The sequence below is a fragment of the Chroicocephalus ridibundus genome, chromosome 14 (assembly GCF_963924245.1).
Source record: "Chroicocephalus ridibundus chromosome 14, bChrRid1.1, whole genome shotgun sequence".
Taxonomy (NCBI): Eukaryota; Metazoa; Chordata; class Aves; order Charadriiformes; family Laridae; genus Chroicocephalus; species Chroicocephalus ridibundus.
In genome coordinates this window covers 2,283,161-2,298,256 of record NC_086297.1, presented here as the reverse complement: position 1 = coordinate 2,298,256, position 15,096 = coordinate 2,283,161, and the positions used below count along the sequence as shown (strand labels likewise).

Here is a 15,096-nt window from a genome sequence, read left to right as displayed (position 1 = left end):
CCAGCGTGAACAACTGAGTCTGGGGAAAGTAACCCAAAAAAGGACTGTGTAAGAGATGCTTTAGCCTGGACATGTTGAAATATTGTCTTGCACAGGGCTGGAGTTCCTGTTCGGCTGTGAGGACTTCAGCTTTCATTCTTCTTCTTTTCCTCATTTCAGTGTGACGTTAGTTGCGATAATGCAGGACATTATTTTGCAATTTCATTTTCTGCCCATACATGAACTAGTATACAGTAGGCAAGGGAGAGAGAGGCAACAAGAGCTGCCATTTCGCCAACTAAAATAATTGTGTTACAAAGCTCAGCACGGCTTACGCTATTGTGCCGTGTTCAACCAAACTCCATCCCAAAGGTGCATACGTTTCTCCAGACTATTTGAGGGGCTGGCAGCTGCTTCAGTACACTTACTCCTTCTTAGTTATTTTTTTTCATCTTGTGGCTTTTAAAATTGATGAGAGGCTGAAGGCAAGAACTGATGCATTGTAGATGACAACAAAAGAGGCTCCATAAAATTGCTTTTGGCATCTCGTGTGCGTTCTGTCTACATCTTATAAATTACTGCTGCATTTCAGCGATAAAAATAGTTTTGTATTTGGAATTGATTACAGTGAGATAAAGCTCTAATAAAAAAAAAAGTACCGATGCATAAATATTCTGAACATACAAGGGTAATTCGATTTGATAAAATAAAAGTATGGCTCTTAATTTCTTCCTTTTAAACAGAACACAAATACACACACACACACATACCACCGCGCAGATAGAACTTCGGCAGCTGTTTTGCTGAGGATTCCCAGAAACGGTTATGTGCCTCTTGCAACTCTTCTCTTCAGGCATTTTTATGGCGATCTCCGTATCACCGGCATTCCCATCACCAGCATTCCCATCACCGACACCGGGTGACGTTGCCCCTGCAATCTGCGAGCCTTTGGCCCAGGCCACTGCCCTTTCTTCTAGGCGACAAACATTGACTCCTTTCCTGTGCCCTTAAAGGTTATTTTATTAACTGGGCTATTTTTGTTTAGTTCATTCCTTAGCACATCAACTCTGCAACTAGTGCTTTTGCCTTAACTGGAACTGCAGGATCAGCAGAGGGAGCTGATATATTATTTTCAGCAATCCTAATATAAATGGGAGCGTAATTTTATTTACACGAGAAAGAGGGAAATAGCGATTCATGTTTCAGTATGACCCAGACCAGCATGCTTTCCTCAAGCAAAATGCTATTTGGCTCAGCCTATAAATTAAGGGTGAAAATTGGCTTTGCATCATGACAAATGCACAGCCCAATCATTAACCTTTGAAGAAATGCAAGGCTTAATTGCAAATAATAGTGATGGGGCTGGCAGTGGAAGAGAGTTGGATCCAGGACCCGGTGAAAGACAGAGCAAAGCCCCACGTGCATTTCCCAGCCGGTGCAGGGGCTGACAGCCGCACAAAACCCACTGCTCGCTGCAGTGACAGCGGGGCAAGGTGCTGAGCGAGCCCCCGGGCTCCCAACCCCAACAGCGCAGCGTCAGCCCCGAGACTCGCTCCCCCAGGCAATGCTGGGCTTGGAGGCTGTGTCCCTCAAACCCCCCCCAGCCCCACTGGATTTTGAGAGGGGCAGGGAGGCGGCTGCTCTGGTTGCACCAGCCCTGCCAGAGCCCCGGCGGGAGCGGGGGCTCGAGGCTTTGATGTGGGCTGGACGGGATGCGGACACGTCTGCTCCCGCCAGCCACGCCAGCCGAAGTGCAGAAAGAAAAACCAACGGCAGAAAGACCGACAGTTACTTCTGTGGAGCAGCCTGAGCACTCCCGAGTTTTCAGTAACGTATGATGAGCTGTTACAAGCAAGACGATCCTTAAAAACCTTCCGTATGAACAGCAAAAACAGCACAAAGTGTGTCCCCAACAGCTGGCAGTACTTCCACTGGGAAAATACAGGTAGACTGACAGCACGTTACTTTTAAATTTCATTTATTTATTTCTGTGTACATTTTTCTTAATTTGACTGACATACCATTGCTATAAAGATGCCCTGCTCTTTTAATATTTAATCCAAGACCACTAGTTCAAGTGTGGTTATGAAAAGTCACGGCAAACATATGACTGGAAAGAGGTGGTTGGTTTTGACTTCCAGGCAGTTGTTTGAAGCATTTCAGAGATGCACACAATATCCAGCAGAACACACGCACACACAGTGCCGAGTTTAACAAACACACACGCGCGCGCACACACACACACACATCTGGAAAACGGTTACAGTGGTTGAAGTTTCAAAAAGGTGTACTGTCCCCTTCTCTCAGCAGCAGTGATAAACCTTTGGATATCCTGAGAAATAAAACCAAAGCATAGTAAAGAAGATTAACTTATTCCATCGGCAAGGTCAGGGTTTGGTTTTTTTTTCAAGTTAAATATATTCTCCCAATCTAATTTTTTTTCTGGATGAAGAGAGCGGAGGGAAAGGATCTGGGGCAGTCGGGGTTAAAGAATACCAGTTCAATTGTTCCACCAATATCCTTAATCCAGTACAACACGGATCCTAAAAGCATCTGGTTAAAACAACAACATTAAATAAAAGCCTGTCTAACATTACGCACGTGGTCCTGCTGTCAGTCTCCTACTATTTATCATCTTCCTAGTACGAGGAACGGCTTTGAGATGAATGAAGAGAACACGGGTTAAGAGAAGTGTTTCAGATGGAGTGGCCGTGGAGCCACACGCGTGGGCAGCCGGGCGACCACTGAAGCACTCTGGAGGGCAGGGGGGACCCTCTGAACTTTGCAATATCTGACTGACTCCAGTGTGAAATTTCGCCCGCTTGCAGACAGAAAGAGGAGCTCGGAGCGATGGTTTGTCACGGCGTGGGGTGGCACTGCCTCCTTGCCACTGGCTCTGCCCTGCTACAGACCCTGGGCAAAGCCTGAGGGGACCATGACCAGCACTGACAAGAACCCGGGTGCCATCTCACAAGGAGGACAGTGCTTCATTTCTTTTAAACGTATCACTAGTAAGTGTTCCCAAGAACTGGCCAAGGCAGGGAGGGTACTTCTCAGAGCCTCCTATCTCTGGACCAATCCACCCTCCCCCAGAGTTGTGATGCGGGGTCTTGCTTTAGGATGTGGGCAGTTTTGAACCTGATGAGGACAGAGTTTCCTCAACAAGGCTAAAAATCAAGTCGCTCATATTGCATTGTCCTGCCTTTTCATCTAACGCTACCTTTTCCATTCCTGCCCTCGATGGGAACCCCAGTGCTTTTCCTGCCAAGGCGCGGAGCTCCCGGGAGCTGCCCTGTGCCACGCGCTCCCTGGCTGCCAGAGGGGTTGTGTGAGGTTACGGGCTGCGAAGGAGCCATGAGCGCTGCGGAGGAAACAGGCCAGCAAAGACTTAAGACAACAAAAAACAAACACGAAGCAATTAAAAGAAGGATGGGAGATGTGGTCTGATGTACTTTTGCCAAGAAATAAATATTTTACGTTGCCTTTTTTAAAAATACTCGCATTGTGTTTTTTAGATCTCCAAAATGGTAGACTTATTCACTCCACCCACCCATGCACAACACGTGCGCGCACACACACACATCCTAATGCACATACGTTTCCAGCTTTGCGGAGCTACTGGATTTTCTTTGAGACAAGTTTCTTGTGCATTTTGACAATTTACTTTGAGACAAGTTATTTGCAAGAAGGCAAAGTTCATGCATGGCTTTGACAGCTCCACTTTCTCATAAATGGTATTTGAAAAGCAGAAAGCAAACGAGGGCCAAAGCTCCATTTAAAGTTCACCTCAGATGCCTGAAAAGCATTTATACCCACATCCTTCTGAGGTCCCTGCTTTATGAACCTCTAATGAATTCCACATTCTGCTACCCAACATTTCTTATACATAGGGGGAAGAAAAAACAAACCAGAAAACCAATGCAAGCTGTTTGAAAACAGATGCACCACAGCATTCTTTATCAGAGAGGCTGGGGAGGCCTTGGAGGCAGCAGAGCCGCAGCAAGGCACCTTTGCAAAGAGGGGAAGGGGAACAAAAAGAACAAAAAACTGGTTTTGAGCCCCCCAGTCCTGCTTGTCTAACACCGGTCACGCTGTGGGATTTCCCCTCAACGTCTCTTACAGAGCAAGAAGCAGCCGTTCGTTAGCTGTTCCATCATTTCTGGAGGCCAAATGTCCTCCATACCCAGAGGAGACATTTGGCCAGAGGGTGCCTGGTGGCCCTCAGCCCCGCTTCGAAGCAATTCTGGCAACCCCAGCTCTCACTGGCTCAACGGCTGAAGGAAAACTCCGTGTAGATTTGATACAGAAAAGCCTGGCATGAGACTTGGACAAACCAAGTCCATCACAAACCAGATTTTCAGGTCATTTTTTATCGTTTTCTCAGAACTACAGGGCGCTTTTGGTTAACGATGTTGTGGCACAGAGCGTGTTCACCAGTTGAACCGAACCCTGATGCTAGTCAATCCCCTCTTGCAGGATCAATTACAACTCAACTGGTGCTTTTCCTATTAAAAACAAAAGAGTGGGCAGGTTTATTCAGAACCCCCCAAGACATTTAAAGAAAATTCAAAAAATGCCATTTTTAAAAAAAGATTCCTTGCGGCCATCCCTAATTCTAGAGCAAACCAGGTCACTAAAGGAAAATCTAAATTCCTATAAATATAATTCAAAATAATAGTTAACCATGTACTGCCATTCGCCATCCCAGCTGTGAGGAGATACTACAGTGATCCCGTATGGCTCGAGGGCAGGCTGGGAGACGCCTTCAGCACATCTTGGATAGTACCAGAAATGGATAAATAATAAATAATAAGAACATGAGAAGGAATAATCAGCCTTCCACATGTGAGGAAAAGCAGAGACTTTCACAGTTATAAAACAAATGATGTTACTGTAAAAAAAATAATCCTAAAGGACTAAATCCTAAAAATAAGGACTTGCATTACAGCAGGTTGGAAAGCTGCCTCTTTTCTGACATGTTTGAAACACACCGGTACTTTCCTGTGCCCTCTTCAACACCAGCAGACCACTGGGAAGTGGTTGCTTTTCCATTGCGCTCATATCTTTTTTATTTTTTCTAGCTGAAAGTATGTAGAAATATCCTTGTTACAAATTTACCACCTTCTCAAGAACAAGCAGATTTTGCACCATAAGACAGAAACTCTAGAAATTTCATATATTTTGGTGCTAAACATGGATCTTTGCCAATAAAATCGTAATTCCCTAAATTGAAGACTTCGGGCATTTTTAGACAGCTATTTTTTTCTACGAGAAATGACAAGATTTACTCCAACACACTTCCAGTTTGCAAGAAACTACATCCATCAGCTTTCCCCCAACATATTGCTATTAAAAAATCAACGCAAAATTCCAACTCTTTTGTATGTTGTGACTATTCCCAGCAGCCCCGCTGGCGCGGTGACAGCTGTCACCCAGCACAATCCGCTCGATTCACAATTACGGAGGAGACAAAATGGTGGCAGAGCTCTGGAAATTCACTTCATACCTAGATGGTAGAGGAAATGTTTGCAGCCAAATCCTGGTTTTGGCAATACCGTATTTTGAACCAGGCTTTTTTTCTGCCTGTAGAGCCCCAGTCTGCCAGAAGCCCACCAAACGGTACGGTCCATGCTATTAGATATTTATGCAAGACTCAACTAAATCTGGGCTAAATGTGGACAGAGAGCTCTGCAGCTGCACCTGTATATGTGAAAATTTGATCCTGACTTAACAGCTACGCCAGAGACTGTAATTTATCTTTAAATACACCTTTTTGGCTCTTACGAGGCACTTAATCTACATCTCTTCACTCTGGCTGCGTAAATCAAGGACACCTGGCCCTTCCTGACTTTTCACAGTATCCGTCCTGAAAAAAAACATACAACGGGGATGAGAAATACCAAAGGCTTTCAGATATTGTTCCTGGACACTCTGAGATGGCTGAGGGTTCTTTAGTAGAGGAAAAAAACAAGCCGTGGCAGGACCCGATACCTCCATTGCACCACGCCTGGGGAAACTGTATCTACCTATGTTTTTGGAAGCCGTGGCACGCTTGCCGCCAGACTGCTCTTTCCAGCCATCAGACGTTGGCCGCCTCTTACTCTAGCACTTATCTCCATCTGCCTTCTGCCGCAATTTGGTTCACACCCTTGCGTGACGGGTCACGGTGTTTTGGAAAGACCATGGTCTCATCTCTTATTTTCTCGAAAAGAATAATAATCCGGGGTAAAACCTGACTGAATTGGGATAAACCCTGAGCTGGCCTGAATTTTTCCTTTAAGAGAAACCAAACAGAAACTTTCCTGATTGGTTCAGTAATAGTTGGGGTGTGTTTACTCTTTATTTAAAAATTACACTATTTTGAGTTTCCTGGATTTAGCTGGGCCCAAAAGCGAAAGTAACATATCAAAATACCCTGAAATAAACTTCTAGAAGGGTTTTCAGGTCTGGCTAAAACCACACAGCTTTGGAAATTGCCGGAAGACGTCTGATCTTTTGAGATTTCCATCTCTATTTCCAGAGCGTTTAAGGCGCTTCCAAGCTTTTCCCAGCTTATCCTCGCGGTACCTCGCAGCTGCTGGACTTTTGCCCCACCGTTTAGACAAACCCAAGAGCCTTTCGAGGAAGGAAACGCGGCCAGTCCTGCAGCCCGGCTGCCGGCAAGAGCGAGCCACCTTGGAGCGAGCCTGCTGCAACTCCAGGGCTGCTCCACGTCCAGGAAGGGATTTGTAATGTGAAGGAGAAGCTCTCGCTTCGGCTGGATACCTGCAGGGCAGCAAGGCTCTGGCTGCAGCTTCCCGCGAAGCAGGCACCGGATAACAGACAGGCAGCTCCTTCCTCTCCCAAAGCGCTCGGCGGAGAGCTGGCTGGACGCCCCTCTCCCTTTGCCTTCCCTCTGACCAACCACCTAGAAGAAAGGCTGTTAGTAAAATCCCAGACAGCAAAATACAAATTGTAAGGGTGGCTGAGACGTAAGGTGTCGATGGAGGCGAAGAGCTTTCTAGCAACGCAGGAGCGCACTAAAGGAGGCCGTGTAATAAACGTCATGCGGCCAAAATTGTTCCCAGCGGAACAGCACTGGCCGGCTGCATGGGCCCCTGAAGAATTCATTTATCCCTGTGGCCTGTAAATTAGGTATTTCCACCATTAGGCTAGTTAAAGACCACCATAAAATGTTTACCCTCCTCTTTCTCAGCTACAGAGGCCTTCCCCGTGCTCTCCCCATCGTTTAAGTCTGACCCCTGTATCTCACTGACGAGCTCAGCAGGAGAAGCAGCAATGCACAAGACCACGTAGCAGGCAACAAACATCAGCTCGCTTGCAGTTTTTCCCTGTGGGTTTCTTTTGCGTTTTAGATTTTGTTTCTCTTGCTGGAAGTGGGGATGCAGTGGCAATCTGGGACTTGTAAGCAAACCCACTACCTTCAAATCCGGGCCTGAAGAAGTACGTGGCAGGAGAAAGAGGAGACAGGCTGCTCTCACCTACTCAATCGAGTCTGGCTGTCTCTTTTGCCCTCTCTTTTTGCTCAAGCCTTCCCCAACAACTCCAGACCTTCCTTGGCAGAGTGGATTGACACCAGCCACCTAAGAGAGGACTCACTTTGTCCCTATGCCATTAAAACCACCCCTGCAGTTTACTGCACTTTCTTTATAGTCCTCTTCATTTATACAGCACGCGAACCTGTGTCCAGACCTTTGGCACCACCACCTCCTAGCTGTGTCTAAACGCATCTGCAAACGCATAAAAGCTGAGATTCAGTTGAGCTTTTTCTGGCCCTCTTTATTAACAAAATCAACTGCTTCTATGGTGTGGGGTTATGAGAAGGAGCAGCGTCCTTTCAACCTGCAACACAGCTGCCTACCGCACAGAAAGCATCTCTTCCAGCCACGGTCCAGAGCGAATCGCTCTGCACTGCAGAGCTCTGGCCTGCCAGAGCACACGTCAAATTTCATACTATCCATCTGCTCCAGTAAAGGCTGAGTTGAAATATTAATTAGGAGATCTGATCCCTTCTCACCAGAAACAATCTGGATTTTATAGCTCAGCCAGAGGCCAGCGAAGCAGACAAAGCTCTGTGATACATCCTTTGCTGCTGGTTAACGGCTTTCAAGGAAACAACCAACTTGGGGGAAGGACACAGACTGTAAAACACGTGGACATCTGGTCTGTTTTGTCCACCCTTCATCTCCCCCATGCTCAACCCCCACCTCCTGAGTGCATGTTCAGAACAGAGAGAGATGACTCCTCTAACATAAACAGCTATAATATGGCAATAAAGATTAATGAGTAAAACTTGCCATTTTATGTATAATCCGTGGGGATTTACAATCATTAATCTTTATTAGTGTGTAATAACTGTTTAGACATTAAGGACAGATTCTCAGCTGGACAAAACTGGCCGTATTCCAGCCAAGCCAATGGAGCAATGCCAGTTTACACCCTCCATGACCCCAGCTCTAAATGAGACCCATCCCCATCTGTAGGAATCGTATCACTAGCAGTATTTCCCCAACAGCAGGGGCAGACTGTGAAGGCAACTATTTGTCTTTCTCTGTATCCGAAAAAGAGAGCTGCATGTGTCCAGGAAGCTCAACAATAGACATGTCAATAAACATGAGGAAATTCAATGAAAAAGCAACAGCAACAAAAGGAACCCCAAGGAGCAGGGAAGTGGATGATTTTTGAGGCAAGACTATAAGATCTGGTTTGGCAGGAGTGTAACTAAGAGGGATGTAGCAATCTTTGGCATGTGAAAGAGTGAAAGCACCAAGACAGGCTCCCAGAGTTCCTCTAAGAGGAACAAGATGGAAGAGAAAAAAAAGAGCATCTTGGCTGACTTTTCTGAGAGAGGAGTTTGGGTTTTGTTTTTAATAAAAAGAGGTCTATTAAACAAGGGAGCTGGTGGGAAACTTGTCTGAACTACATCAGACCAGCCACTAAAGCAACGCTGCATTGGCCGAGCAGGATTTCCTCTTCCAAAATGTCTAGGAAAGAAGGGAAATGTGCAGGTACATGCTTACCTTGCAGCAAACATGGAGGAATCCCAGCTAAGGCTGTCCATGCCAGTGTCTTTGCCTTTGGCGGCAGGCACTGCTCCGCTGCACAGGCGAAGGGCCGGGCAGCCCCTTCCCACCAAGACAAGGTGCAGGTAGCACCCACCCCACAGGCGCACGGCCACCTCCCGCTGCACCTGCTGAACAACCCGGAGCTCAACTGCAGGTCTTTTTTTTAGAGCTTTTTCTGAGCATTGACCCACCAACTGCCTCCTCCATCCCAGAAGGAAGGCCAGCTGCCTCCAGCAATGGTGTTCCCACCTCTTTAAAAGTCAGAAGTGCCTCCTTCCTTACCAGTAAACCCAACAAAAGTCAGGAAAAATGCAGAAATACAGTACATAGATACCTGTGTAAAGTATTGTACACCTGGAAAAACTCCAGAAAAGATGGGCATTTCACCCACTGCAGCAGCACGAACCTGGTGTTTAAAACCAGTAACCAGCAAATGCCCCCCAACTCCTCCTTCAGGTTTAAGAGACCAGTGAGGACCCCCAAAATAGCTTTCCTGCCACACTGACACTTCAAGAGCTTTATGATGGCAAGGCCTCAAGCGTCCAGAAGGCTGCAGGAACACCAAGAGCTGTATGGTGGAGGAGAAAAAGAGGATGAACATCATGCCCTGGTGGTCCCCCACTGCCCGCGACGCATCTTTCACGCAGCCCAAAACCACTGCCTCTGGCAGAGTGCAGTGGCCCTCCCTGCCTCGCAAATGCCTGGAATTAATTCACGGAGCTGGTCCAGGTCACAGCTCCGTGCTGAGCTCGGAACAGCTTTTCTCTCCTCCCCACTCCCTGGTGTGTTTCTGGTTTGTTTCAGGGTCTACGGCACAAGACCTGCTACTTTCGCAGTTTAAAAATCCCAGTTCAGAACAATCTAACAGGCTGCTGAGATGAGAATCCTATGCAGTCTGCAAACAAAAGAGCTTTTTGAGGAACAGCTTTAAGCCTCAACACCTTGGCTGTTCAGGGGCCACGGCTGTTGGGAAAGGCTTAACGTCCCAGGGACCATGCCTGTCCTAGGCAACCCTGTGCTCATGTTACAGCCAAGCAAAGTTCTGAGCACTGACCAAAGGCTTTTCATCTTCACAGAGGTTACAATCAAATGAAAGAGAAAAGAGTCTGATTTTCATCTTGTAGCCCAGCATGTTTTCAGAGCTTTTAAGCACACAGGAGTCCCTGGCCCTCCTCCTTGCACCGAAGCCATCAGCTCATGCTTCTCTCTAAGAAAATCCTGGTGCAGGCCAAGCTTTCTGTCCACATGTGCCACGAGGGATGCAGAGACAGACAGACAGACAGACAGACGGACAGCCTCCACATTTCTCTCCTGCCATACCTACCTTCCGCAGTGCTGATCACTCCGATCACTGTTTTCATTCACACTGGCCATACGGATTCACACTTTGGGCTGACGCAAATGACTTTTAAAGGAACAAATCATAGAGAATGAGGAGGGAAGTGAAGTGATTTGTTGCATGCCCTATTGTAATGTCATTAAAACAAAGGGATTAGACGGCCCAAGCACTCCAAGAGCAAAAAGCATAAAAGAAAGCACTCAGCATGTAGTGTCGAGGCATGTAGGAATCCTTTTAGAGGGTTACTAGTTGCAGACAACACTGACATTAATTTTCTATTGGAAAACGCTGGTGACATTAATATCTGCTATTAATACTGAACTTTGACAGTATCTCATAAATTCAACCTGTCAATTACAATGGCACTGAAATAAAGGTGCTCTGAGGTCAAGGAGATGTGGTGTCCAAATGAGACTTATATTCCAGGAGGAAAGCGGCAAAAACAATCTTTAACAAAAGCATCAGATCCATATGTAGGAAAACCAAAGGGTGGTTTTAAATGTCATGTTTTTCAAAGCGAGAATTGATGCTGGAACCAAGTCTATAAACTGGCTGGCTGGACTTTTAGCTGCAGCTGAGGACAATCAATCAAAACAGCTCTGTGACTCTGAGAAAGTGAGAGAGAGAAAACACACACATACACCATGGAATATGAGAGGGCAGATTATGAGCCATGCGAGGCCTCTTAAAATTACACTGCGAAGTAAAACATCCTTGTGTTTCATCCGCAACAAAATGTAACCTGAAAGGTTCCCCTCGACATAACGCGGAATACAGAGTTTATCGTTACCGAGGGCTGGGCAGGCTTGTGAAACGTGGGCTGAGGAAGGGGAAACTATTCCTAAAGTCTGCACGACCCACAAGCTCTTTGCAGCAAGGAAACCCCCTGCAAACCCTCCTCAAGCCACCCTGCTCTGCAGCCGACGGGCACAAGGATCAACAAATCCCCATGCGCAATGTTTCCCTACCTCTTTCGATCCTGGCCCCAGGGCAGAGCTACACAATTTGGGGTTCACAGCCACTTCTGCAGGCACTGCCAGCCACAGCTGTGGTGGTGATGGTGGCAGCCCAGGCACTGGTGGTTTCTACATGCACCTCTTCAAAGTGGTCGGCATGTCCCTAGCACAAGATGTACCACTGTTTGGGAACCCCTGTTCTAAATACTGCCTTCCCCATCAGCCCTTCCAAGGGATCGCTTCCCAAACAGATGCTCAGGCTAGTCCAGAAGCCCAACCTGCACCAACAAAGACTGGACTCACTAAACTGGGAGAGAAAAGATTGGATCCCAGGCTGAATTACATCCTGCACAACTTAAATATTGCGGAGCAAGGCATGCTTCTAGTTGGGATTTGACTCTGAGAGTCAAAGCGATGCAACGGATGAGGAAGGGAAGCATGTGGAGGAGCACAAGGCACATGTGCACGCTCCGGCGCAGCTGCATGCACAGGCATTCTCCTTTGCGGGGCCGGGGGAAGGAGGCACGGGCAAAAGCAAAGGACCCCATAGCCAAGTGAGGCAGCTATGCAGGTTTGGCTCAGTCAAACCAGCGTCAATCTGGAGCCAGTGGCCTTGCTCCAGACTCACAGCAACACCTTGCAGTGCACGGTGTCCTCTTTCTCTAGACAGTAACCATGTTACCTAAAAGCAGCGTGATCTGCCGTCTTCCTCTCCCACCCTGGCAGGCCCCGCACTCCTGCCCTTGGCTAGCAGCTTTTCTCTGAGGACCCTGCCAACAGCAACGAGCTCCTGGTACGGGTGGGCTGTGGTTTCCCTGCGTGGTTTCCAGGCTGCAGCTCTGGTGGGGGACACCTGCAGCCCATGCTGGAGCCCAGTGCTCCTGGCTGCCTTCAGCATCCCGACCAGAGCTGGACACAGCCCAAACCGCATGCCGGCACAGGCTCCAGGGGAGCTCGCTAGCACTCCCAAAGTCTGTGGGCAAGCACAGAGGGATTGCTGCCGAGGCAGTGCCGAGAGCCCTGGAAACTCACACTGAGATATCCCATTTTTCCCAGATGTCATGCTATGCAGACTGTTATCCTTTCTCATCTGGAGAAGGAAAGAGGAACTCCCTTTTAGACCCAAAGCAGCTCATCCCCAGTCCAAGAGAGCCCCAGACGCTGCAATGCTGCTGGGCTCGCAGGCAGGTGGGGACTGACCACTGCAGCCTCCTCCTGATCTTTGTGCAACTTATCTGACAATCTACTGCCCTCTGGGGCTTTTGTCCCAGACACTAAACTAGAAATCTATTCCCACTCCAGACCTTATTACCCACCCGATATAGCAGAGTAAGTCAGTGGGACACAGGGCAGGGGCCTTCCCCAGGCAGGAGCTGGCAGTGCCCACAGGCGGCAGGCTGGCCGGGACACGCCGGCCGGACTCGAAGCGTGGTGTCCGGAGAAGGGGCGACCTCGCAGGATGCTGGGGCCTCCCTCCCTTACAGTGATGCTTCCTCGCACACTGAGAAAGCAGCTCGAGTAGCTGAGCTGAGATCCTTGTTTATAAATTCTTTTTATGATGCACATTAAATATTTTCCACAACACAGACACTTCTTCTCGTCTTTCTCTTTTCCTTTGACACCGTTTCCCCAGCAAAGCCCTACAACTATTGCTTGCTGTGGCCTCATTTAGCATCATCATCGTCACCACGCATTCATCCTCATATAAAACAGAAATCTATTCCATCAAGCACTTAACATAAATATTAAAATAATGGAAGGGACAAAATATAAATCTACATACAACTTCATGACTACCATAGCACCTATTACCATGACAAAGCAAATTCTGGTTCACGGGGAAGGGAAAGGGGATGAGGACAAAGTTAGGAAGAGGGACTTCGACTGTCATTAAATATGTAAATCACTCTTTTAAATTTTTTTTTGTTTTGTTTTTGTTTTAAGGTTACCAACCTTATTAAAATTCATTTCACTAACCAGCTCGTTCTATGTCACTATGGATACCAAAGAACCCTTTTAAAAACTTCAGCGAGGCAGGGGTTTCTCGGAATAAAAACAAAACAAAACAAAACACGGCGACTTTCTGTTGGTGCTTTCATGACAAGTCCTGCCACGCGCCCCTCCCCTGCACCCACCAGTCCACAGAAGGGCAATTCATTTACAAGTCCAGTTCTCAGTCTCCCAGGATGAGTTTGACAAAAGAGGCGACGTCTGTCTCTTTGGATTCGTGCAGGGTGAAGAAAGGATGTTGCTGGGAAAGAAAAGAGAGAACAAATAGAAAAATTTATTATTCACAATGCTAAGGACCAAACTGAGAACCTTTTCAGACGATCTTCTAGGCAGTGAAAAGGATTTTGTCGCTATCATCATAATATTGGGCTTTGCATGTTTTGCAGCTGAGGCGAGTCAGGGAGCCCCAGGGGCCACTTCACGAAGGCTGCGGATTTGTGCTGCCCTCTTGGATTCCCTCTAAACCCTGCCCTGGCTGGGCTGCTCTCGAAGCAAGGGAAAGTATTAAAAAACACTGCCTCCATCTCTAGCACATCGTGCCCTTCGGCACACGCTGGCTCGCCGCTCTGCGGTGCCCGGGGAGGAGACGTGCTCCTCCTGAGACGGTGGTTACCCACCCCGCCGCACGCCAGCTCCAACGGGAGCAAGGAAAACCTTGCAGGAAGGCTGACTGCAGTGTGTTTTCCCTCAGCTTCCTGCTTTATCTGTGTATTTACCCTCTGGTGACTTTTGAGTCTCATTTCTTCCCTGCAATTGCTCATACTCCCAGCAGGAGATGGCTACTTTACCCCTAACCACCGCAAAGAGGAAAGCCATCCCGGCTGGAAAGCCATCCGCAGCTGTATGTTTAACTACTTAATCGTGACCAACATGGGAAGACATCCTGCCAGAAAATCTTGCCTACATTTCAGCGCAAACAGAAAAATATGTGTAAGGAGAAAAAAACACAACTAAATGCCCCCAGACAGCAAGAGCAAAGCCCCTCTCTGCTTGTACCAGTGACTCAGTTTTCTACCAGGGGCTGCAACACATCAACTGAGATCAGCCAACTTCCACCTGAATTCACCAACAACTGTCTGACACCCACTGGCCTGGCAGTTAATCGTATTTATTTGTATGAAGGGTGTCACAGAGAACCAAAAGGCAGCTGGGGCCCTGCGGGGCTCACAGGTGACCTCCACTCTGTGCAAAATGCAGGCTGGGGGAGCTTGGTTTGATTCCTGGCCCTCTCATTTCAAGCCAGGTTTTTAAAGACAATTTGGGGTTTCCAGGGTTTTTCAAAGCTGCCCCTCAACTCAGTCTCCGAGCATTGCCCATTTCAATGATCTTTAATGGCAGTGGCCAACTGGAGGGAGAAGAGCAAAGAAAAGAGACTTTCCAAGGTGGGCTTGAGTGGAAAGTTATCCAGTGAATAAAAAGCGGCAGTTCTGAGCAGCCGGGAAGCAACCCAAAGACACACCAGCAAGGAAGAGGAAGCACAATTATGTGGGAAACAGAGCTGAAATGGGTTGAGGCAAGGATCCAGATATAATTTAAGGTCTCCCTGGGTCAGACAGTCATGGGAATTGAAGTGTCCTGAATAACTCTCGGTGAGATGGCCCAAATGGCCTGCTGTGTTATTATCCCAGTGTGATGCCACTGCTTTCACATCCCAGCTAAATCGCACCCAAAGCAGAGCTACTGCAGCCTGGAAGCACCCGCAAGCGTGACATGGGCAGCAGTGGTGGCCTCCAGCCCCGTCTATCAC

The 15,096-nt window shown here is 47.7% G+C and overlaps 1 protein-coding gene across 1 annotated transcript in view; it reads right to left on the bottom strand.

Moving 5' to 3' along the window:
• Positions 1–1,940: 1,940 nt before the first annotated feature.
• MAP2K6 (mitogen-activated protein kinase kinase 6) overlaps positions 1,941–15,096 on the bottom strand; it is a 54,473-nt gene continuing 41,317 nt past the window's right edge. Inside the window, exon 12 of the mRNA XM_063351937.1 lies at positions 1,941–13,590. Within this exon, the coding sequence (XP_063208007.1) occupies positions 13,513–13,590 (78 nt within the window). The 3' untranslated portion in view covers positions 1,941–13,512. The remainder of the gene's footprint in view (positions 13,591–15,096) is intronic.